A 26795-nucleotide genomic window follows, 5' to 3' on the forward strand; every position below is an offset into this window, starting at 1 on the left:
GGAACCTCGTGCCTGGAGAAGGGCAACAGGTTCCAAAGTCTTGGCAGACAAGCTGACACCGATGACCCACGGCCTCCACCATCGAATCAGAAACCAGCCGGGACCCTGTGCTACCCTGGTCCCTTGGAAGGAGGAAGGAAACAATCACCCGATGTTCATGTCACCAGGTAGAAAGGCCAGCATGGTGTTTGTACTGACTTGTACTAAAAAGCCTCAGTGCTGATCAGAATGGTACAAACTTTAACTTATGTGCTTATTCTTTATCATCACCAACATCTGATTGAAATCCCTGCTCTCCAATAGGCGTCCCAAGAGCCTCTTGCAGAATTCCCTGCATATCCTCTTGGCACTCACCAGAAGACCCAATTGATCCCTGGGTCTTAGATTCCCAGACTAGGGAAGAAAAGGACAACAGGGTCTAATGTTCCACATCAGCATCCCACTGTGTGCAATATGCATACAGATCCCACTCCGCAGCAAAGCAAGGATGCTCTTTGTGGCACAGAGCATTTCATGTTCCCCAGTGCCCACCCCACACACATCCTTCCCACATTCCTGGTATATCCAGTCTCCCCTTGGGAGTCCAGGTAGTTCTGAGCAAGCTGACCCTGTGTCAGGCTCCACCACAGGAGAAACCTTGAAGGCCAATGTATTCCACCCCCAGACCCAAATGACTTGTTTTGGGATGGACAAGTGATATAAGCAAATCAGAGGACCTCCAGTGTTATGTGGGCCAGATGAGACCCAGAGGACAGGAATAGGTAAGAAAATAGGAAGCAGGGAGAAAAGGATAGAGGGAGAGGAGGGAATGGGAAAAGAGGTGAGAGAGAAAAGGCACTGAATGAAAGGGGGAAGTAAAGAGCACAAGGAACGGGAAGGCCAGCTCAGGAGGAGGCATTCCTCCACCAAACATGCCCTTGGAAGACAAGTGCACTTTATCCGCTTCAATGTCGAGTCCAAGCTTACCTTTAGCCACAGCTGAAAGAAAAAGAAAAAAGGTGTCCCAAATACCACTTTCCTCACAATGATGGCGTGATCCTGAATGAGCCCAATACTGAAGCTGGAGAAGAACCACGGTTGATCAATGAGCTAGACAAATCTACTTATCCCATAAATACAATAAAAATACATTTTGCTACTCCCACAGAATCTATAATTTTCCATATTTTGGATGGTGTTGATCTTAGCATCTTTCTCTTCTGAAAGCATATGCTACAACTGATTGAAAAAAAAAAAAAATTCCCCCTTAAGTCTAAATATCTCCTACACTGAGAAAGTCTCTACTTCTAACAAAGAAACTTTGATCTTCCAATACGGATCTGCTCCAGCTAATGTCCCATTCTGGATATAATAGCCAGTTCTTAGTGGTCAGTAAATCTTAGATCATGGTCAAAGGTCTCATGCCACCATTCATATTATCTTTCACATCCATACAAGTCATTGTGGGGTTTTGCTTTGTTTTGTCAGTAGTTTAGACGATGAAGCCCAGGACCTCATACTAGGCAAGCTCTGCCACTGAGCTACCCCCAGCCCACTGTTTCCCTCTGTATTTCTCCCTGATGCAGTAGAAGGAACATTATTACTGAGCACTGGTCCAAAAATGAAGAAAGCTCAATGCTAATTCTACTTTTGTGCAATATGCATAGGGACCCCACTCTGCAAGCAAGGATGCCCTATGTAATTATTTTTTTCATTGTTTCTTAAAAACATCACTTGGGTTGATAGGTCTAGGCTTTCTCACCCACCACAAGAGGATTTTGCTTTTGCTCAGAATATCTGACATGAGCTCATGGCTGTCTCTTCCTGTAACAGCAGCAGGTATCCAAGGCTGGGCCTAGCACGCTCTCTGCAAAGCCAAGAGGTAGCTTCCATCTCCATAACCCAGAACTCCAGCTGGTGCATCTGTCTCATGGTCAGTGTCACATACAGAACTAGAAGCATCCTAAGGAAGGGTGGGAGGTCTAGGGTGAAAAGGAGCTGAGAGGCACCTCACTCCCATGGTCACCAAGAGCACTATGGTTCACCTTTCCCACGTAGTGGATTTGTGGATTACATCATCTGGCTTTAACAGAGTTCATCTGAGTTTTATGCAGATGAGTGACAGATTTAAGATAATGAAAAGAATGCACATAAAAGCAAATAAAAAAAAATGGTAGAGCTGATAGGTCAATTCTCTTGGCATGTGATCTTTTCTCTCTCATTCTAGGGTAGAAACAGATGATCCAATTGGACAAGAAAAGTCAGCAGGACAATATTGAAACTACCACAGCCATTTGAAATTTAGTTTTACATCCACCAGCGTTCAGGAAAAGTTTTGCCTGCAATAACTATAATACGAAGCTATCACAACTAATGAGCATAGAGTATTGATTATCTCTGAGTTAGCTCATTCTTCTAAAATTTCCATCTTATGTTTGTTTTAAAATATACATAATAATTAGTGACCAGTACAGGGATTTAGCCTATAATTTAAATTGTATATTTATAATTATCAGTCGTGTTTCCTTTGTTAGAAGGAACATGGAATTTAAAAAGAAAAATGTAAAGAGTCCCTAGTAGGGACCATGAACAATCTAATTGTTTTTTTCATTGTTTTACTGGGTCTTTTCATTTCCTTCCTTTGAATTTGTCTCAAAATGACTCTAGTAGATATGCAAGAGGATAACTCATCTTCCTCTCTGTTCTCCCATTCTGGGAGGTAACCCTTGTTACGAAGGACAAACAAAATTAAGAGTTGGTTGATATAATAACATTGAACATACCAGGTTTTTGCCATAAAACAGGGTTTTTAAAAAATAAATGTACCAGTTTGTTTTGTATAAAATGATGCTGAGGACAGTGAGACTCCCTTCCCTGGATTTCCTGTAACCAGGACCCTTGGGGTGGGGGCTACAAGGTAGAATCAGGGAGTGAAATGACTCCAGGAAAACTTTGGAATAAGAATGGAGAAGACAGAGCAGAAGAGACACCAAAGTGGGCTTGGAGTGAGCGGGTGAGCTCTCCGGTAAGAACAGTGCACACCTGTTCAGCACCATGTACTGGAAAGGGTGACTGAAAAATGTCCTGTGATAACAGACCACACCTCTCCTTCCCTGACAGATATTACAGACACAGTAGGTGGTGGCATAGAGGGTTCTAGCATTGTTCATAAGTGTCATAAAAACAATTTTAAAGAGAATACATTTATCAATCAATGTGAGCCAGAAAAACTAATTTCAGTAGGGTCTTTAGCTCAGAGGGTAACTTTCCGTGGCTCCCAGGGTGATCAATTTCATTTATGCCCATTACTTCCTGAGTAAATGACTTTATAATGCCTGGATTTGGCTTATGAAGATGTCTGGTGACTCATAAACGCCTATGTGACTAATGTCTCCTTCAGAGAACTCGGTGTGCACAGAAACCCAGGCATAATTCCTCTTGCCAAAAAATGAATATATAATATTTTCAGTAAAAACAAAAGAGTGAACAGCTAGCACACCAAGGGAGAAACACCACTGCACCTGTCGTTACAGTGGCTCTCATGCTCTACTTACTGGGGACTTAGGAGCTGAAGCCAGCAGGGATTTAATAAGAAATAGCTGTTTGTATTGAAAAAGCATTTGATGACCTTTCTATGATGTTGGGTGATTTATTGCCACTTTGACATCTATATCTTGTATGCCCCCACTCTGTCTATAGTTCATTGACTTTTACATTCAAACCATAGGGGGTCTGGATTTCAATCACGGCAATATTTTATTTATATAGCACTGCTCTGGCAAAAATTCAAAGTTCTTCATAAATATCTTTTTTTTAAGTTTGAAAGTAACTTAAGTATCACTGTTTCCATCTGAGATACAGATATTTTAAAAAGGAAATTTTGAGACTAAAATTAGTGACTGAGAGAGGAAAGTTTACACAATTCGGAGAGGGTTTTTGAATAAAGATGGAAAGTGGACTTTAAATATTTATCTCCTCTTCTCCCCAAGTCCTACTAAATTGATCATAATGAAAATTTTTATGTTCTAAACAGAAAGGATAAAATGAAGGAGGGAGAACACAGGAACAAAGAGGTGGAAGTTTAGAAATCCCTGAATCTATACTTAGGAGCCATATCTTCCAAAGAAAGTGTAATAAATCTGACTTTTGACCTATTTTTACGATGTGTCTTTATTTCTCAAAGGATTCCAAATTAGGAAAGGAACTCAGAATTTTATTTAAGTTGCTTAAACTATCAAGAGACAAGACTCTCCAAATTGAAAAGAACTACAACCATCCAACTGGATGAATGGGGGAAAATTCACAGCAAGGCATATACCTATGAAATCTCAGAGCACAAAGATCCTAAAAGTTTCAAAGTGTGTGTGTGTGTGTGGTGGGGGGTGAACAGCTGCATACAAAGGAATATTAGTATCTGAATCAAATGGGATCAAATTCCTCAAGAGTCACAAGGGATAACAGAATTTGGTGGGGTAGTACCCTCACAATTTTAATCAGAACATATTTCTAACCTGTATTAGTCTGCTCTCCATTACTATAACAAATACCCGAGAAATCAACTTTCAAGAAAAAAGGTTTATCTCAGCTTAAAGATTGGTAGGTTCCTTCCACAATCAGTTGTTTCCATCACTTTGGGGCCTATGGTAGGCATCATACCATGGCAGAAGCATGTGGTTAAGCAAAACTGCTCACCTCATGACCAGAGAGCAGAAGAGAGGAAGAAGTCAGTGTCAAATAGCCCCCTTCAATGACATGTCCCCAGTGACCTAACAGCCTCCCATGAGGCCCCGCCTCTTGAAGCCTCTACCACCTCCAAACTGCACCACATCAGAGAGCACCTGGGCCTCTTAGGAACACCATGGATCCAAACTATGACAGGGTCTCTCTTTCCATATCCAGCCGAGCTTTCCAAAAGGTGAGGATGGAGAAAAGAGATGTTCAGACACACAAAGCAAGCAACGTTTACTTCCTGGCACTCCAGCACAACAAGATAAACCAAGAGGGGAGTGGAAAACAGGAGTATCCAACACAGGACAGCACAGCAGAGAGAGGTCCCCTCACTCCTCCTGAACAAGGAGGACATGTAAAGCTCTACCAATTCCAAAAATAATGTGGATTATTTTTGATCAATCAAGAAAGAAAATAAAATCCTGGTGCATTTGTGGGGTCTTTAGGTATCACACAGATGATGGCTGAACTTAACCTTTAAGAAGTAACTATAGGATCCAGGCAAGGTGGCACAGTCCTGTAATCCCAGCAGCTCAGGAGGCTGAGGCAGGAGGATCTCCAGTTCAAAGCCAGCCTCAGCAAAAGTGAGGTACAAAGCAACTCAATGAGACCCTGTCTCTACATAAAAGCAAAATAGGGCCAGGGTGTGTGGCTCACTTGTCAAGTGCCCCTAAGGAGTTCAGCCCCCAGCAGCCGCCCCCCAAAAAGAAACCAGAAGTAACTATACAAAGCAGACGCGGAAAAGTAAGTAGGTAAGGTTGTTAGAAACAAATCTCCATCTACCATAACGGGAGGCCAAAAGTCATCATCTACAATAGTGCAAGGCTAAGCCGGCAATGGAAATGTGAAGGCAAACCTAAGAAGAAACTGCTAAAGCAGACTGAAGGGTGTGGAAGGATGAAGAAAACAGTTAAAAGTACTTTATGTTTAGGTTTCCGTTATTATTTGATGTTTTTAAGTCTCTGCACGTATGACTTTGACACCATTTGAAAATTAAGAGGAAAAAAAAAACACTTGCAAAAACAAGTCCAAGTTGACCTGAGGCTGAATCCACAGTCCACAGCCTCTAATTCCTCATTTAATGCTCATTTTCCATTTAAGAGTGAATTACACTAGCCTCAAGTGGCAGGAAAATGGGGGCTCTGTCCTTTGATTTCCTCAGTGTAGATGCTGGGAAAAAAGAATTGACAAAAAGAAGATATACACATCCAAGAGCATCTCTTAAAAGTTGAGTTCTTCTATTTTGGCATTGTGTTTGAATAAACTGGACCTTAGTTCTGTGGTTATCATAACCTCCTAAGAGTCTCTAAGAAGTTGCACAATCTCTGCTGGAAATCATAAAGCACATTATTAATGAGTTCATACCATCTTAATTTGTTTTCCGTGTGGGGCTTCTGAGAGTTGCCTAACAAATGAAGTCTACCACACAGGAACTATATTTTATTCACAAAATTAATCCAGGAAAACATGCAGAATGATTAACATATTTTCTAAATAAATAAACCCTAAATTTAGATAATAATTAAACTGAATTTTCAGAACTGAACCAACAAATTGTTTCAAGTACAACTGTCCAAACAGGAAATCCTGAGGGGAAAAGAACTGCATAACAAGGTAGTGTCGTTTCCTCAGACACACACACTGTGTGCATAATGTTTTCCATATTATTTTCTAAATTATGCTTAAAACTTTACCAAGGAGTGGAGGGAAAAAGCATTTGCTCACATCCCCTGTGGTGGGAGTGTGAACTTTTACAAACCCTGCTTAGTACACTCACTGGGATAAAGATTATAAGTGCTGGTGACTTTGTGTAAGAAAACTGTATTCCAAGTGAATTTTAAGGTAAAATTCAGAAAATTTGATAAAGAAACGAATACAAAAAGGAAATCTAGCTCAGCATAGGATCAAACTGCTCCTTCTACAGACCCATCTTCTTCATTTTTAAATTTTTTTTAATAGTGTTCTCAATTCCAGTACAAGAATATTCTTAGGCTTAAAAAAATGATAAATTCACCTAAACAGCTGATTGACTATAATCATTTCATACATACGTGTGTAATAACATTATATATTTATTTTTGTTTTTGTGTACAATACACATTAAAATGTTGACCCTCCATTTCTATAAGTTCCACATCTATGAATATGACCAACAATAGGTTGAAAATACTTTCTTTTAAATCTTATCTGTTCTGAGCATGTACAGACTTTTTTGTTGTTGGCAAATTATTCACTAAACAATATAGTATAACAATTACTTACATGTAGCTTGTATTATATTAGGTATTATAAGGAATCTAGAGAGGACTGAAGTACACAGGAGAATGTGCAAAGGTTACATCCACATATTTTGCCATTTTACATGAGGGATATGAGCACCTCAGATTTTGGCATCATTGAGGGATCTTGGAACCAATCCTCTATGGCTGTAAAACTACTTGCATTTCTAGAATTCTCCAATTACAGGGAACCCACCTGCAGTGGACTGAATAATGACCACCCAAAGATAATAGTTTCCAGTCCCTGGAACCTAAAAATGTAATTCTAAACTCAGGATCTTAAGATGGGGTACTATCCTAGATTATTCAGGGGGCACTAAATCCAATCACAAGCATTCTTAAAAGAGGAAAGGCAGAGGGCACCGAAGGAAAGGAATGTGACCACAGAGGCAAAGATTGGAGTGATGTGGCCACAAGCCAAGGACACCTGCAGCCACCCTAAGCTGAAAAAGTCAAAGAATGGATTCTTCCCCAGAGCACTGAGAGAGCATGGCCCTCCTGATACTGTGATTTCTACCCACTGGTTTTGGACTTCTATTTCCCAGATCTTTGAGAGAATAAGTATGTGTTATTTTGAGCCATTAATTTTGCCACAAAGCAGACCTCAGAAAACCAGTGCCCCACTCTTTGAAATGCATTTCAGTAAGTATGCAATCATGATGCTCAGCATACCAGCAAGCCTGACACCAGACCAGTCACAAATGAGATGGAAAAAGGTTACTTTTCTCTGTAACAGTGGAAATTCTGATTTGGGCACAGGAAGAAACAAATGCGTAAGCCATTGACTTGGAGTTGTTTTCTGAAATGTTCCTCAGAATGGAGCTTCTTACACATAATGTTCCAAATTTTTCACACTCAAAGAATCCTTTTCTTTAATAATTACTTTTTAAAAGTCATTTTTAAAGTAATATTTATTCAATGTAGAAAATTTAGAAAATGAAAATTAGCAAGAATTAAGAAAATCAAATACGTAGCGACTACTTCTATTCGTATTTTAGTTTCTGGTCTTCCACTACAAATGTCTGCATATATTTATTTCATTTTTATATTATTTTACAAAAAAAGGATCCTCTAATAATCTTTTTAAATCAGCTTTAGTTCACTTACTACATCATGAACACTTTTCATATCAATAGTTTCTAAACCAGACTTTTTAATGACTCTGTTTTCCACACTATTCTTAAGTAAAATTTTTGTAATATCATTTTTAGATATTTAGATTATTTCCCCACTTTTCACTAATAAATCTTTGCTGATGTCCCATGAGTTTCCAAAGGTAGGAAAGAGAAGAAGGTAGTCAGTGACATCAGGAATTTGGAGATTGAGGAATATATAGTCTTTGACCCTAGCACAGTGGCTAAGATTTATTACCCAAAGTGACTCCCTAGAGTTAAACAGCCATTTTCAGATGCTCCCCTCACAGTGTGGGGGTCACCTGGAAATATGTTTGACTGTTTCAAGGATCCCCAGGGAATCCTTCAATGAGGCAATAGCTCTACTGGCCTATTATAAAGAAATCTATCATGCAACTCAAGAAACATTAACTGAGCGTCAATGCCATGTGGCAAACTAGAGAGATGAGACAGAATGCTGATCCTCACTCTGAACGTATTGATCAGCTGAGATGAAGATAATTCTCAATAAGAAGAGATTTTGCTTAACACCTAATGAGCATAAGCTCATGAAAGATGAGTTTTGATGAAGCTATCAGGTCTCTCCATGCAAAGACCAAAATATAGAATTCAAAGTTAAAAATCAGGACCAGGAAGTTTATACTAAAACCACAGATAAAACTACCCTCCTCCGCTAGGTCCCATGGCGGTAGCATAAGTAGTCAGTGTCTGGAACAGATACACAAAGTTTCATCCTAAAACTCTACACTGGGGCCTCAGCTCTCCCTAAAGTCACACCCGTTCTCTCCCTTGGACTCCTCTGAGACTAGGAGGGGACAAGCAGGAGAATGAGCACAGTAGGAGGACACAAAGAGGGGACACGACTGAGAAAGCTGAGGTGCCTGATGGGATGTAGCTTCCTCTGGTTTCAAATGTGCCTTTTCTAGCTGTCTTCTCTCTACCTTGTCCTTCCATGTCAGAGGTAGATGCCTGCTTGTCTGTGGGCTGTGTGCAGGCATGCCTCTCAGCCCTTCCTCTTCTCCTAACCTGCCCAGACATCTGTAAACGCAAATGCTCATGTGTGAGATAATGGCAAGGCACCTGTGGGTATTATTCCCTGGTGGTTCCAGAGCCATCTCACACTTTGCAGTCCCAAACTCACTGTCTTTCCTGAAACCCTGCCTCTTTTCTCTGTTCCTGAACCTGAGTGGAAAAACTCAAAAAGTGGGGTACAGAATTTCCCCCAATGAATGAGAACCTCTCTGCCACCTGTAGGCAAAAACCCCTGAGTGCAGAAGGTCAACTCCTTAGCAGCTGAAGGCCACTCCAAACAGCTTTCAGGAAGGCCCAGGAAGAGGGCTGAAGCTCATCAAACTTAGGAAGCTCCTATATGCAAAATAAAACCCTCCCTCAGCAATCCTCAGACCGTCAGACTGTAACGGGAGGAAGAGGCCCCCTCAATTTGCCCCCCAAAGGCTCCACACTTCCTTCTGCTACCATTCTTCACTTCAGTGTTTACTGCTCTTGCTCAAAGTCAGGAATCCGTCTTTTTTGCAGGGACACTATTTTGCTGCCTCCATAGCACGCATTTGCCTCTTTCCAACACATACCTGATTTCTTTTCCCAGGGAACCTGGCTGCCCTCCCAGCTCCCGAAGTAGAACACTTCAACTAAGCCAAGGCAACCCGCCTATTCCATTCTCCAAACACAAGCACTGCTTTTGAGGTGAACAGGTGACACATCCCATCCAATCACAGTGCATCTCAAGACAAGAGCTTGGAATGCTGGGAGAAAAGCTCCCACGGGTGCAGGTGGCCGGCAACAGCCGATTTTTGTTAACAAGAGAGCAAATATTCAAAGAACAAAGTTGAATATGAGAACAAAGGGAATTTAATTCCATAGAGTACAACCCCCAGATGAACCCTTGGAGTTTATCTAAAGTCATCCCCCCCTGCTAGAATTTACAGATTGGAGAGAAAGTATATTTCAGTGACTTAAGCCAATGCACAATAGGATTTCTGTTATTTCAACTCAAAGCATCCAAAACTATTTCTGATCTTGTTTGCCCATTAATGCCTAGACCTTTCATAGAGTATGCAATATATTCTTGTGAGTGGAGAAAGAAGTGAAGGAAGAAAATTAAGAAAGAAGGAGAGAAAGACTGTTATGGCTTGGAAGCAAGAGGTGCCTCAAAAGCTCATGTGTGGGATAACGCAAGAAGGTTTAGAGGCAAGTGATTGGGTTATGAGGGCCTTAGCCCAATCAGCAAATCAATCCCCTGATGGGATTAACTGGGTAGTGACTGAAGGCAGGTAGGGTGAGGCTGGAGGAGGTGGGTCACTGGGGGTGCGCCTTTCGGGTATATATTTGTATCTGGTGAGGGGAGATCTCTCTCTGCTTCCAGATCATCATGGGAGCTGCCTCCCTCCACCACACTCTTCTGCAATGATGTTCAGTCTCACCTTGAGCCCTGAGGAATGGAGCTGACTGCCTATGGACTGAGACCTCTGAAACCGTGAGCCCCCAAATACACTTTTCCTCCTCTAAAATTGTTTTTGTCCTGTCTTTTTGGTCACAGTAGTGAAAAGGCTATCAAAAACAGGGACACCAAAGGGAAGGAGGGAAGAAGCAGGGGAGCCTCCTGCAAAGAATCACACTTACAGAAAAATAAAAGTTCATCCCTTAACTGAGGTTGGCTCCACTTCCAATGTAGCTTCCTACATGGGAAGAGACAAGCAGAAATAAATGTGCTTTAATCTGTTTACAGGAAAGCCTGAGAACAAATGAAGAGAAAATAAATTAGATATCATCCACTCTGGACTTAGAAGAGTATGACCAATAAGGACATGGGCCTAAGTCTCCCTTGATCGCTATTCTTAATTGGGTTTGCATCCTGTCTCAATATTGAAATCAGAAGCTTTTTTTTTTTTTCAAAGAGAAAGTCTAACTGGCATAACCACATGTGTATGATGTCCAAAATGAACTACATGAAGAGAAGGCTGCAAAAATGCCCTTGATAAGGCTGACATAGTTAAATTAAAGTTTCATTTGTGCTAGTGGATAAAAAAAGGGGCCTTTGTCTAAAATGAGAAAACATGACCATGTTTCTAATTAAACAAATAATTGATCCAATAAACACAAAATATTTAAGTGCAGAAAACACAGGTACATGTGATGTAAATTTCCAATCAGGTTCCTTTACCATAGGTAAGTTGGATCGCTGAGATTCACTTCTATGACTGGCCATTTTACACAAGCACTGCGTGGTAGGATTTGGGGATTACCTGCAAAGCCTTCAGCTCTGAAATGTCTCGTCTCTGTCCAATGAAACTATAAATCACCCACATCCTTCCTGAGAGCTAAGGCACTACCACTGCCACTCTAGAATGCAAAGAATCTCAAAAAGAGTAATATACAAATCATTATGGCTTCCGGCTCTTTAACACTGTCTCGGAAACTAGCTCGTTGGTAGTTTCCACCCTCCAATTGAGAAAAGGGCAGTGACATCCTCAGGTGGGCTTCGCGCCACGGCAGGCCGAGTGCCCTCCTCAGGAGGTGAGATGGGCAATGCCAGGCCCATCTGCTGGAGCAGGCCTAGGTGAGGAGCTGGGGACCCCTGGTGGCACGAAGGGACAGGGGTGGCTGGACACTTACCAAGCTGCAGACTGAAGACAAGGACAACTTTCCCATGAGCAGTGAGGAGGGAGGGCAGTGGAAAGAAAATATCCCATGCTCACCACCATGCTCAAAGCTGCTGTGGTGCTCAAGAGAGGCACAGCCCCTGGAGACCCTCTCTGAAGATCTACCTCGGAACCCTGGCCCCACAGGGTGACACTGAGAGGTGTAGGGGAAGGACAAGCAGCAAACCTCGAGTCAAAGCAGACAGACTCAGGGCCTAAAAGAGACCTACATTAGTAACAGCTCGTGATCCACCTCTTCCTTCCCATGCCTTGTCCTGCACGTCTTCCCCCAGTACTCCCCTCAGGTCACGGCCCCTTTTCAAAGTATGGAAATCCTTACACTCGGAAATAATCACCAAGCACAAACTTTATAAAGGGCTTTAAATAAAAGACATGCTATCGGATGTGCTAAACCCCCAAGTCTATGCCAATTCGTTAGAACACTGCTGATTCTTTACTTTAAAACATATGCAACAGGTAACTGGAGACAGCCTCTGTATAAATGGGTTTTGCATAGCACCCACATGGCCACCCAGGAACTCACTGGACCGGCTGTTTGTCATCTGTGTGTGCATCATGAATGCATGTGTATGCACACTTCCCTGATGGCTAGTAAGATATGTATTTTATAATCAGCTATATGAATTTTCATCGTACACTGTCCTTTGTTTTAGAAAACTATATTTGAAAGCCTGAGTTCTCAAATAAAATTATATGACAAATTTAGTCCATTATCCTCAAGCTTTCTCTTTTTTGTAATTAAAGATAAAATTCTACTCCAATTGAACATGGTAAATCCTTGAGCCTTGGACCCTTGAATGAGATAATCCCATCTGTCTGTTTTTGCTTTTGTTTCCTATGTTTTGGGGATCTTATTCTGCACAGCAAGGGAAACAATCAACAGAGCAAAGATATAACCTATAGAATAGAAAAAAAATTGCAAACTATTCATCTGACAAAGGATTCATTCCAGAATGTATCAGGAACTTTATAAATTCAATAATAAAAAAAACCCAAATAATCCAATTTAAAGAGAGATCAATGATATGAATAGACGCTTCCCCAAAAAAGAAATTCAAGTGATCAATATGTTTATTAAAAAAAAATGTTCAACTTCATTAGCTGTCAAGGAAATGTAATTCAAAACCACAAAAAATAGTCATCTCACCCCAGTTAGAATGAATATTACCAAAAAGACATAAAATAACAGACACTGGTGGGGATGGAGAGAAAAGGGAACTCTCATACACTGTTGGTTGAAACATAAATTAGTACAGTGACTATGGAGAGGTGGAGAGGATCCTCAAGAAAGTAAAAACAGATCTAATATATGATCGAGCTTTCCCACCTCTGGGTATGTATCCAAAGGAAGCGATCTCAGCATATCAAACAGGTATCTACACGCCATATTTACTGTTGCACTTTTCACAATAGCTAAGACATGGGAGCAATCTAGATACCCATCGATGGATGGATAAAGAAAATCTTGCATATATACATAGTGGAATATTATTTAGTCATAAAAACAATGGCATCCTATCCCTACAGCAAAATGGATGGAACTGGAAGATATTATGTTGAGTGAAATAAGCCAAATGCAGAAAGACAATGTTCTCTATCATATGTGAATGTTTAAAAAAAAAAATCAACCAGGCTATATAATGGTGATTGCAAGAGGCTGGGAAGGTTGTGGGCAAGAGGGGATGAATGGTAGGTGCCTGAATAACAGTTACCCAAACATACTTAGAGGTAATAAGCTCTATTGTTCTACAGACAGTGGGGTGACCATAGTTCATAATAACCTGTTAAACATTTTATAAATAAATATTAAAGAGATGCTCAAAGGCTCTAAACACAGACTGATGAAAAGGTGATAGAAACATTAATTAATTCAATCTGATCAGTACACATTCTAGACAAGTATTAAAACATCACACTCTAGTCCATAAGCATGTACAATTACTACATGTTAGTAAAATTTTTAAATGTTTAAGGAGATGAAAACATTTACTACCTTGATTTAATCATCATGCAATGTGTACGTATATCAAATTATAACACTGTAACTCTTAAATTTGTATCATTAAAATAATAATAATTTATTTAAAAATATAGGTGGATATACTGATTCCAGCCTATTAAGGGGTACAGAAACTGCAGTCTGCAGAACAGAAATGGCTTGTTCAAAATTTCCTGATGCAGTTGGTCAAATGATGCCCCTGGGTGGTCCTGGAAAGGCAGTGGAATCCAGTGGGGGCAAGCATGAGCTGTGGGGTCAGACTGCTGAGGGTCCAACTGAACTCTGCTAATTCCTCCCTGAATACCCTGAAACAGGTACTAGACTGCTCTGAGCCTCAAGAAAATGATGTGTGAAATGTGGCTGCATGTGGCTCTTAAACCACTGGGTTGTCATGAGGATGAAATAATCCGTACCATGAAAAGTGCTTTAAAAGTGCTTCCTGTATTAACAAACAGCTGTTTGCTACCACTGTTTCTGCATTATTAGTGGGACCACTTATCATCATCATTACTATTTTATTTATGATTTATTCATCTTTATTTCTCAAAGGCTTTGACAACTATGGGGAGCAGACCCAGAGATGAGTCAATGTAAACCAGAACAATGCTCCCTGGAGAAAAAAGTGACACGACGCACACATCTGTGTCAATACCTGCAGAGCCCCTTGCAGTCTCCTGATCTGCTGTGGCAAATGCATTGCGACCATGCAAGTGCCCTCAGATACCATTTTCGGTTCTTAGATACCATTTTCCACCCCATCCCCCACCTCCCAGCACATGTGTCCTTTTAAGTCATTTCTATTACTCCCATCACATACCAGTCTGTGGTTCAAGTCCTCAAGAGCCAAGCACAGCCCACTTTCATGTAAATTACATGTATATTTTAAACTGCAGACTCCTGCTCTCCACCACGAAGCTGAGTGCTTGAATCAAGGGCTGTGGGAAGAAGGACCAGGAATTTGCCTTCCAGGGGATTCTGATACACACACAAGTTTCCAAAACACTTGTGATTTGTTTATCTGGGCACTCACCTCATTCCTTCTATTTGGCTGTGCATTGATCATCCACAAAAACTACTCTGGTTTCCTTCTCTACTCTTCCTTCCACGCACAGTAGGTTGACAACAAGTACTAATTAGTAAGTGTTCGCTAATGAGGTGAAGCCACCTAGGATTCCACCATGCTAGGCAGGAGAGAAGAGTGACAAGCCATCATTGCTAGTGTGAAATCTGACACAGCTTTTGATTCTCAAAACCATTCCAGCAAGAGTCCTAATGGGATGCAGTGGTAGTATGGTTAAGTAACTCCACTTCAGGGGAAAAAATGTGGCAGCAATAGAGGAGAACACACAAAGACCCAGCTGCCCGAAACATGAATAGCCTGGCAAGGCGATCCTGCCAGAACCCACCGAGAATACAGATCAGAGGGAAATGGGAAATCCGAGATGAGTGAGGGTCTCAGTGGTGCGAACCCTAACCCACATTCAACTCCACTTTCCTTTGCTTCTTCCTGCCTCTTTCCCTCCCCAAACCCAAAGTTATACAAGCACAACTTGAGAGCTTTTAGGAAAAAAGAACAAGTTCTGTCTAAAGATGGAGGGTCCCAAAGGCTGGCCTGCAGCTGGGCCGGGGCTACATTGTGCTCATTATTCCTGGGACGCCTGAGCCTGAGAGAGTGTCCCTTTGCAGCTGGCATCTTGTGAGCTAAGTTACTTACTTGCAATAATCAGAGAGGAAACACTGGACTTTGTTCTTAAAGATGACTGGGAAAAATCGGGAGAGGTCTAAGGATTTTAAATAAAAATGGATTGGTTTGAAGATCTTTCTTTTCTTTTTTTTCCTAACAAAAGATCAACACAAATGTGATCGTGTCCTTAAAAATGAAAGGATGCATGCAACTCCTGTCCATTTTTACAGTTAAAATCTGAAGGTCTAAAGTTGATTGTATCCAATTTGGAGAATTGCACATTTTGCAGATTTTCTTCCTTCGGATAGAATGATCATGCTGGATTGGACCTTGAGAGGCACTGGCGTGGATCCCCAACTCTGGCATTATGATTATCCATGCCTGCAGGCACCTCCTCTTGATGATTTCTAGGGATGGAGAGTTCATAAATTTTTTACAGCCTGGTGAAATGTGTTTTTCACCTTGAACGCTGAAGTCCTTCCCTGTGTCCAGCTGCAATCAGTGCCCAATTCCCTTGCCTTGTGGCCACACAGACTGACTCCAGCGCAACCCCTGCCCTCTTTGGCATGCTATCCTGAATTCCTTCTCTTGTTTCAATGTCCTTTTAGACATAATATAAATGAGCACAACCTAAGGCAGTACACAGAAAAAAAAAATAGCTCTTGAATCCTAAACTCTAAAGCACTGATTTTGTGCTCCTAGCAAATCTGTCTTCATGTGAACACATATTCATAATTTCCTATGTGGATTAGATTTTAGGTCTTTTTATTCTGTTAACTATTTTTTTTTAAATTTTTAAAACACACTTGGTAGGCTTCATCCAATTAACCTCCCTTCCTTGTATTTGTCCCTGCTGAGTTCTTACTTTGAGGCTCCATTTCCCTAATAGGAACAGGATTCAAAATGACATGGGTCAGTCTTCTAAAGGATCTACAGCAAATCTGATCTTGTACCACTTTCCAAAGGAAAGCACTTTTTCCTTATACCTTTAAGTCATCAATTCACTGAAAGCATTAAACAAAGGACCTAAGGCCAGTTCTGTGGACTCACTCTCCTCTTTTAAAACTGACCCACTGGCAGCTGCTCTGGGCACCTGAGTTATTAGCTTAACCTTATCAGGGATACTATTAAAATAGCTTCTTGAAATGGAGTCAGATGTCACTTGCCTGACTCCTCACTATAGATAGAGCAAAGTCCTTGACCACAAGGCTTCCCAACCCCACCCACCCACCACTTTTCTCAACTTCCCAGGTACCCTGGCCCATTCCTCTCCATTCCAAGACCATTTCTGCCTGAGAAAATGAGCATCCCCTATTCTATTTCCACAAGTTCTTCACGCTGGCTCTCCTCCCATTTTACAATTATCAGGTAAACTTCATAAAATTGCTGTGGGTCTTGCTCACAGTGTGCCACAGTGCCTAGCAGAAAGCAGATGCCTAGCAAGTCTGAGGCAGATGGATGTGTGAGAGGCTTCAGGCCCTCCATCATCACCCAAGAGGGAGGGGCTCCAACTGATCCCCACTATTCCAGACCTGCTTCCCCAACAATAAGAATAAGGAAAGGAGTGTATCTGCAAAGCTGAAAAGAAATCCATGTGCAATCATGTATTCTCCTTGCCCCCTATTATATTTTCATCATTCAGAACAAATTTCTGATGAAAGAATATGCATAAAACATATTTTCTTTGTTATCTCTAAACCAATTGCTATTCACCATCACAAACAAGAAAGAAAAACTTATGAGGAAGAATCCAAAAGCCCACCAGAATTATACATTTCATATTCCAGTTTTGTTTCCATGTCAGCATTATAGTTTCCGTAAATGAAAAATACTTTTGTATGAATATTGAGGCATGAATATTTGTACAGATTTTGAGAGCTGAAGCAAAGCAAAAATGCAAAATTACACCAAAGGACTCTGAGAGTACAAATGTGGGGAAACTTTTTTTTTTTTTTTTTGATTTTGGGGTTTTGGTGTTTTCATTCTTTATGATATGCTTTATTCAGTTTGCAAATACAAAGGGAGGAATTACCCTTAAAGATTAAATTTCCCTTGCAAAGCCCTAAGTTCCATACAGCTAGAGAAAGTACAGCAAGAAAATCATTGTATTCACAAACACCAAGACCTGTTTTTCATGTGTGCCCCCAAAATGACCAAAACAATAAAGAGCATTTACATTATTAAGAAAAACAAAGCAGGATATGAATTCATACTACCATCACTCAATGAGCTTGTCTTGCTAGTTGTTTAATATTTGCATTCTTAAAAATGGCTACCTTGTGAGACAAGAGACTCAAAGCCACACGTGCTTGAGCCTGTCCCACCAAGAGAAGCCCTGTTGGCCACATGCCCATACCTTGCAGCCACTGTGAGTCCTGGCCTTCATCAGGGGTGTGGTGGTGCACAGCTCGATGGCCTCCGGCTCATGGAAGATGACAGCTGGGAGAGGTTCCTTTTTCAGTGTGAGGACATTCAATTTAGACTTCAGCATGGTCTGAAAGTGCTGAAAGACAGGAAAATAAGCCACATACACGTAAGCAGCTTGGACTTGCATGTGGAGCAACTGTATGTCAAACTTAGTAGCAAAATCTTTGTCCTATTATCTCTGTTTTAGTGAGCAAGGCCAAGAAATATTAACTAAATGGAGAGGGCAAAATCCAGTCAGGTTGCTACTAAAGTAAAACTGGGAGAGAGCCATCCCTAAGCAGAGACCATCTGCACCAAGGACCTTATGGTCCAGAGGAGATTTTCGAAGGTGTCGTATGGATGAATTCCTAAAGAGGTAATTCAGGTAGATTCAGCCACACCCGTGAAGATGATCAGAAGGGGATGGTGCAGAGCTGTTTGGGAAAGTCCACAGGGATCACAGGAGGAGAAGAACAGGTGAAGCAGCTCTCTGCTGTCCCCAGCTCTTGCATGCACTGGCTGTAGAACTTCAGGAATTCATTACTTCTCATTAGATTAAATAATCTGATGTCTTGGGGCCATGATCTTAGGTAAGTATCTTTTGGTGGCACTGTTTTGAAGTATGCCCTGAATCCAGCTACACTGAGTTACTCATGTCTATACTACCCTGTCCAAGACTGCATCATTGCTTGGTTTATTATTATAGCATTCACACTGGTCCCATCACTTCTAACTTTGTCCCTTTGGTGACCACTGCCATCCAGAGAATATCCTACTCAACCACAAACATTGAATGCCACATCTCTGCTCGCACTCTCCCAAGTCTTCCCATATCTTCATGGAAAACTCCTAAGTTCTTGGCCTTTGAGGCCATCAGTAATGCAGAAACCCACTGTCCCTCTATATTCATCTCCCATCCCTTCCACTCTCATTTGTGGATCCAGCCACTGTGACTTCCTCATTCTTCCAAGAATTAACCTTGGGGGTCTCTGAACATGCTGCTCCTGCCCCTAGGTATTTGCAAACCTTATTTTCCTTGCTCCCTGATCAAATGTCACCTCTTGTCAACATTATCTGAAAGAGCACATGTGCATTCTCACAAACACACACAAACAGATATGCATGCGTGTGCACACACTTGGCTTAACACACCCTTTGCACTCACAGAGTCCCATTCTAGGACAGCCTCACACTCAGAAGGGCTCCAGTCTTAGTTTAATGCTTTTGGCTTAATGTCACTTTCTGAAATTTCTGAATAATTTCATCACTGAACTTGTGTGTTGCAAGTGAGGTCTAATGGACAATGGAACACATCTATGAGTCAAGGAGATATTCACCGTTTGCACCTTCCCATTCTTGCCACCCGTTTGAATCAGTGATAGAATACCGATAGACCCATGGCAGGTAGGAAGCCAGTAAGAGTCAAGATGAATGCAAGGTCAGCATGAGAAGCCTGTGACTGAGAAAGGAGGGGCACCCAGAGCCCCTAGATGCCACACTGGGTGACCAGAACTTTCTCCAAATGCAGGAAGAAGTCAATTGTGTACTAAGAAGCAAGATGAGGAAGGAATCCTTCCTATCCTTCCCCGCCCACATTGCTTTCTTGAGTCAGGCCGCCACTTGCACTGAAAACAATGCTGTGACTTTTCCAGAAAGAGATTCATGGAAAAAGGAAAGGCTTTATGTTTTAGACCATTTCATAGAAGGTTTTTGTTTCTTTCTTTGTTTCAAATAGAAGACACTGATTTTGTTTTTATGTATGTGGCAATTCAACCCAGGAACCACATCCCCAGTCCTTTTTTAATTTTTTTTTTTTAATTTTGAGATACTCTGCCTTCAATTTTGTTTTCAAATTTACCTAATAAGCTCCCACAATCACATAGGCCAGTTCCTAAAAAAAAAAAAAAAATCTCTTTATATACATCTTTTTTGTGGTAGGGAGCAGTGTACTAGGTATTGAACTCAGGGGCTCTCGACCACTCAGCCACATCCCCAGCCCTATTTTGTGTTTTCTCTAGAGACAGGGTCTCACTGAGTTGCTTAGCACCTTGCTTTTGTTGAGGCTGTTTTTGAACTCATGATCCTCCTGCCTCAGCCTCCTGAGCCACTGGGATGACAGGCATGCACCTCTGTAGCCAGCTTGCTGTAAATCTTCATGTAGTTCTGTTTCTCTCTGGTTGAACTTTGATGGACATAACTACCTTTTAGGAAACAAAGTTGCCAGCTCTGATACTTTTCAAATGGGAAAGCAACTTGCTCTTACATTCCCCAGAGAATTGGTTTGTTAATAAGGCACTGGGAGCCAGGGTGGGGGCAGGCAGGAAAGAAGGAGGCGATGGAGGAAGGGCAAGTCATCTTATGCATCTGGAAGCTTCTGCTTTGCTGTTAATTGAATTTCTTTCCGATGGAGGATGTGAGTTTGGAGTGCAAAGTGGTGTGCATGCTTGGGAGGACCCATGTGGATCACTGAGAGTGAGAGCTGAAGGTGATCGGCCTCTGTGAGAGAGCAACTAGGGCCAGTGGGTGAGTAAGAGTAAGGAGGGAGCGGTTGGAAAGACAAGTAGGGACATGGTCCTGAGTCAACAAGAGGAATGTGAAACCACGGGTCATCTAGGTCAGACTTCTGCTAGGAAGTAAATTCCTGAAAAGGACTCTGAAAACAGCACCCTTCTCAAGAGGGTGGATGCCCACACTGCCCATAAGTTCTGAGATTGTCTCCTATCATCATTGTCCAATTATTGGACCAAATTCCACAGCCACTTACTCAGCCCCAAGCACACAGAGACTGGAAGTGTGGGCTAGCACACATCCTGCCCCCTTGATTACTTGACAGGAGCCAACTAAAAGAAATAAATAGTTAAAAGAAAGAAAAAAAAAGCCTTAATTGTGGAGAAGAAAATAAAGAAGTTCAAATTCCACCTCTGCGTGACATGTTACGCAACGTCACCTGCCTAGCTGTTCAGAGCCCAGCTTCCCCAGCCATTGCTCACCTGTGCATCCACCCACCTTTCCCAAACAACTACGTGGACCCAGGTATGGTTGCAGGCACAGCTAGAGCAGAAATCAAATGTTAGTCTCTGCATGGAAGGGTTCCTCCTGATGGTGAGGGGGAGCCACGTGTCTGGGAGAGTTCTTTAGGACAGCTAATAAGAGAGGCTAAGATAATACATAAAAGTAAAATACAGGAAATGATTTCTTTAAGTTTTTTTCACTTTAATGCTTTTATCCTTTTTGCCCCCTATGAAAATGGAAAGGTAACAGATGAAATAAAATGTAGATTACATGATGAGTTGCCATGGCTGTAATAAGACATCTTTTATAGCAAATTAACATTGGATGTAACCAGTTTGCTATCATAAGTGTTTGGTAGTACAAGGACAAGAGTTGGAAGTATTTCTGACAAGAACATTCTCCTGATCCCTTCCTGTGGGAAACTTCTCTGCCATTCTATGCTGCATTGTGGAATGAGGTTCCCTGCCCCTGGTATTATGACCCAAAGAATATGTGACACAGGCTGACCAACTGAGTGCCTCCTGTCCCTGCCCAAAGGCACTGGTTCAGAGGCAACTCAAGATTGGCCAACTACCTCTGTCCTCCTGGGAGATCAACGTATACACTGAGGGGTGTGAGTCCTGAGCTGCTGACTTTCCTACTCTTCAAATTCAGTCTGAGACTGAGACCACCAAAGGGGAAGCTGAGAAACAGAGAAACCCAGCCAGACACCATTGAGCCCCTGGATCCAGCTGTGTCTGAGTTGGATCCATCCATGGGCACACTTAGAATGTGAACCAGTATGTTCCCTTTTGCTTATGCAAGCTGGAGTTAGCCATATGATCCTTTCAACTAAGAGTCTATCAATATAAACTACTTGCAATGAAAAATAACCTGTGAAAATAAAATGTAGTCACTATCAAAAAATTGTAAGAGGACTTCAGCGACTTTAAACTGTAGAAATGTGAGTTAACCTTATCTTTTTTAAAAAAATAAGTGAATCTTGTACTTATTTGAACAAGTAAAGCCTTAAAGATAAAGTACCCAGTAATAATCTCAATTAGGTAGCATAATCCTCAGGTTATTCATGTCTAAGATAAAGCCCTCAGAGCTGCTGCCTAGGGGAGATGAGTTTCAAGTCTTCAGAGAAGGCCACACAATGTACCTGCAGTGACCCCTAATTTAGGTGGCAAGTGCTCTAACTTGGGTTACAAAGACCCAGAAGTGAAACCCAGCTCTGCCAGAGCCACAGGGCCTCGTGTTTCCTGGGCCTCGATTTTCTCCAATCTGTCAACTCTACAATACTACACTATCCCATGTCCAAAATGATATGGCTTGTTCTTTACAGAAACAGTACAATCAAAATAAGGCAACTTAAAGGAACCCAATTCAGTTGCATTATACAAGAGCAACAAAAGAGGAATGGAGTAGGGGAGCTTAAGGAAAGCCACTGCTCCCAAATCAAAGACGCACAGAATTCCATAAAGAAAATGTGTTATTCATTCTTAAAGGGAAGTGAATAATGTTGTAGAAAATTAGAGCGCTGCCCTGGACAAATTAAACAAAGCTCAGCTTTCTGCATTTGGTGCTTTATGTGTGAACCCAAAATAGAGCCTCTAAATCAAACCCCATTATGCGATGGGGTAATCGCCATGCCCTGTATAATTTTACAGTTGGCTCTGCTTCCTACTGCTATTCAGACATTAATCTCTGACAGTTTAGCAGGCGGAGATTTACATATTTTACCAATTCAAATTGGGTGTATCTCACCTTTGTATTGATTCCGTATCCAAAATATAAAGCATCTTTGGAAGTCAAATCCTGCTTCCCTTTTTATAAAATAACTGGAACATTATCCTCACTCAAATTAGACAGAAAGCATTAAAATTTTAATCTTTTGCCCATCATTGCATCTTGAAGGCTGACTATAATGGTCAGTTGTAACTTGCAAATTACTGATTCAGTAATGCCCTCATCAAGCTCCAAAAAATATTGCAAATGCTCTTCGGAAGAGAACCACAAGGAACAAGTGGGTGAATCACATTAATGAAAAACTTCAGCACCCCCGAAAAATGTTAATTTGTACAAGTGCACAAAAGTCAGTAGGGCTTTGACATTCCACTTATTACTACATTTGATTTTATTACTTAGGGGGTATGCAAGAATTAATGAATCTCACTTGTGCTTTTCTTACATTTTATACCAATTATTTTGTAGAAGGTATGTTCAGGCCCCAAATATGAGAAAAGGAACAATGGTGATACTCTTTTGGAAGAGACCTTTAAGAAGATATTTAGCTTATATTTTAACACTTAAATTCTTAGATTTTTACTTTTAAGTGGTTGTTCTTGTGTTTTCAGAAAATAGCATAAAAGGAAAAATTGTTAAACAGAAACCAGTTTGCATATAACAAACTCATTTTGAGTGAATAAAAGAACATTTGGCTATTAAATTCAGCTTTTATTTGAACATTTTTAATGCAAAGGGTTTTGTTTGTGTATTTGTTTTTATCCTTTTTAAAAGTAAACAGGGTTGGATGATTTCCCAAAATCTAGGACACATACACAAAACTGAACCACTTGATTTCAAGAATTAATTTTTAATGTAGTTTATCAACCTAGTAGTTACAGAGAAAAAAGACCTACATGAATTTGCCATTTACCGTCTTGCTGCAAAGCATTCTAGTTAACTGGCTTATTCAAAAAATTTTCAAGATAATTGACATTATCTACATATAAACTCTATATGACTATAGATTGTCTATATCTATTAAAAAGATAGCTGTGGATAAACTAAGTGAAAATATTTAACATTCACATACCAAAAATTTTTTTTCATGCAGTTTTTATTATGGAGGCTTTTTTCTTTTTCAACATCACAGATTCTCTCAAGAGATCACATGGGAGAGGCACAAAAATATCTTCATGCCAGTCCAAGAAACACGGGAAAACCTTAGGGCATGTGGAGGGCTCATTCACTCAGGGGTGTGCATGTATGTTAAGTATATGTCTATCAAAATGTAAATTAGCATATGTATTTTAAATAAATAAGCACATATAATAGCCATATGTATATATACTTACAAGCATATATATTTAAATAAGCATAAATAAATAAGCATATACATATTTTTTCACCAACACACATTTAATTATAGTTGTATATACATAACCTCTCTCTTGTTCACATAGGATATATTCCAAGTAACCTTGTGGATGCTTGAAACTGCAGATAGTACTGAACCCTGAATATACTGAGCTTTTTCTGTATATATATGCCTATGATAAAGTTTAATTGATAGATTAGGAAGAGGAAGAGATTAACAATAATAACTAATAATAAGAGCCAGTCATGGCGGTGCACACCTGTAACCCCAATGACTAAGGAGGCTGAGGCAGGAAGATCACAAGTTCAAGGCCAACCTTAGGAATTTAGCAAGCCCCTGTCTCAAAATAAAAAGCTGAAAAGTGCTGGGGGAACAGCTCAGTGGTAGAGTACTCCTGGGTTCCATCCCTAGCACCACGAAACAAACAAAACAAAAACTAGCAACAAAGCAGGACAGGTACAACAATACACTGTAATAAATGTTATATGAATGTTGTCTCTCTCTCAAAATATTTTATTGTGCTTTTCACCTTTTCACTTACAGGAAGCATTTTATGGTGTTGCTTCAGAATTTCTGAGTTGCTGACATCACTTCCCTCCCTCCCTCCCTCCCTCCCTCCCTCCCTCCCTCCCTCCCTCCCTCCCTCCCTCCCTCCCTCCTTCCTTCCTTCCTTCCTTCCTTCCTTCCTTCCTTCCTTCCTTCCTTCCTTCCTTCCTTCCTTCCTTTTTGCAGTTCTGTGGATTGAACCCAGGGGTCCTCTACTACTGAGCTACACCTCCATCTCCAACCCCCTCTTTTTAAAAATTATTTTTCTATGTTGAGATGGGGGTTCACTAAACTGCCAAGGTTGGCTTCAAACTTGAGATCCTCCTGCCTCAGTCTCTCATGTAGCTGGGATGAAAAGCATGCACCACCGTGCCTGGGTTAGCATCACTACTCTTGCACTTTGGGACCATTGCTTATAAAACAAGGCCACTGTTATACTGCAACAGTCCAGTTGATAATTGTAATGACTTCTAAGTAAATAATGAGCAGGTAGCAAATGCAGCCTGGATACACAGGAAGATGAATTATTCATTTCCTGGTGGGACAGAATAGGACAGCACCAAAGTTCATCATGCTACTCAGAATGAAGTATAATTTAAGACATTAATTGTTGATTTCTTAAATTTTCCACTTAATACTTTTGGAATGTTGTTGCCTGTGGGTAACTGACACTGCAGAGAGTGAAACCACAATAAGGGGAGACTACTATGTGTGAATGTGTACTACTATGTCTGTGTGTGTCTATGTATGTATGTTTCAGATTAAAAACAAAAGTAAATAAATATGCAGCTTCTCTAGCTTAAGTAGTTTCTGTTATCTTCTAACTATTTTTCTATTCATAAATAGTATTTTTCTACTTTTCTAATTGGGAACAGTTAAATGACCTATTGTTAAATATGGGTTGCAAGCTATCAGTTCGAAGGTATATCTGGATTATAGGTATGTTTTATTTGATTCACAGATTGCTTTATGATTAAAATGTAGGTAGTATTAAAAACTTCGATATATATATATATTATTAAAAATATGCATTTCCACTTATCTTGAAAAATCAGAAGTGCAAAATTAACCTGCATTTCTCAAGGCAATAATCATCTCCTGCTGATTGTTTAAATTGTCCCTACTGACCTGGGGTTTCTTCAGCCATAGATCATAGTCTCCTTCTGCCCAAAAAGCAAGTTTTCTCTTCTATAATAACTGCCAGTGGCTTTTTTTAGTAGTCATATCATATCTTTCCAAATTTACTACTATTGATTATTTGGTTGACCCTCATAGGCATGCAAATTCGCAATTCCTGATGTAAAACAACAAATGCTACAAGCACAGAACAAAAACTTTACCCACTCAAGAGGCAGAAAAATTAAGTTCGGCTGAATTAAATCATGCTAATATTTAAATTATAAAAATTCAACCCAGAGAGTGTAAGTAAGGGAATGATAGACAAGAGCAATAACATCAATAGGCGAACACGTCTGTCCCTCACTCAATGACTATGGGACTGGAAGAAACACTGAAGAATTTCCACTTCTCTAATCACTGATTCCTACTTGCCCCTGGTGGTATATCTTGTGGCACTGAATATAATTTAACTGCTAAAGATCAGTAGGTTTTTCTTCTGCTTTTAAGGAACATGTATTAATAGAAACCAGAGTGACCCTCACTGAAAACAATAAAACTTGAGAAAACTTAGGCAATGACAGTTTGTGAGGCCCTGGGTGTCAGGCAACAAGGCCAGCAGTCCATGAGAGACATAAAACAAATGATGTAAGCCATTCAACTGCCCAGCTCACTGCCTTGAAAGAGTCTGAAGGCCACTGTGCAGGGAGGAGACACAAAGGCAGGGCCCAGCAGACTCCTGAGCTAAGAGGACAGAGATGAAAGCAGGAAGACAAAGAGGGGCACTGCACAGAGAGAGGATTCTGTGAACCTCCAGAGGGTCCTCTTAAATATTCATCTGAGTACTGATCAGCATATGAATGAAAGGAAACCAACCAAGGCTGAAAAAGAACCTCTGGGAAGGACTAGAGATTAGAGTTCTGTTGCTCTCCAGGCCGGTTAACATTGCCTGCTCACACCAGCCAGGCTGCAGACACTCAGCTGTCTGGCCCTTGAGTAGCATCCTCAGGAGAGTCTAGGCTCTCGGGTGAGGAACCATTAGCACTAGACCTCATGCCACTCTGGCCCCACCCTTCAAATCTGGAAGGAAGATTCTGGAAAAGGATCAAATTGTTTCCAAGTAATCAACAGGATACAGGGACAATACA

The 26795-nt window shown here is 40.8% G+C and overlaps 1 protein-coding gene across 5 annotated transcripts in view; it reads right to left on the reverse strand.

Annotated features, from left to right (window-relative positions):
- The window catches only part of Pid1 (phosphotyrosine interaction domain containing 1), a 226864-nt gene that overhangs the window by 102357 nt on the left and 97712 nt on the right, over positions 1-26795 (reverse strand). For all 5 annotated transcript variants that reach the window (XM_046439906.2, XM_046439905.2, XM_046439908.2 and 2 more), the window contains one exon: positions 17839-17985. In XM_046439906.2, the coding sequence (XP_046295862.1) occupies positions 17839-17985 (147 nt within the window). The remainder of the gene's footprint in view (positions 1-17838; positions 17986-26795) is intronic.

Source organism: Marmota monax, unplaced genomic scaffold (genome assembly GCF_021218885.2).
Source record: "Marmota monax isolate L192 unplaced genomic scaffold, Marmota_monax_Labrador192_F-V1.1 WCK01_AAM20220418_F8-fsc00041, whole genome shotgun sequence".
Taxonomy (NCBI): domain Eukaryota; kingdom Metazoa; phylum Chordata; class Mammalia; order Rodentia; family Sciuridae; genus Marmota; species Marmota monax.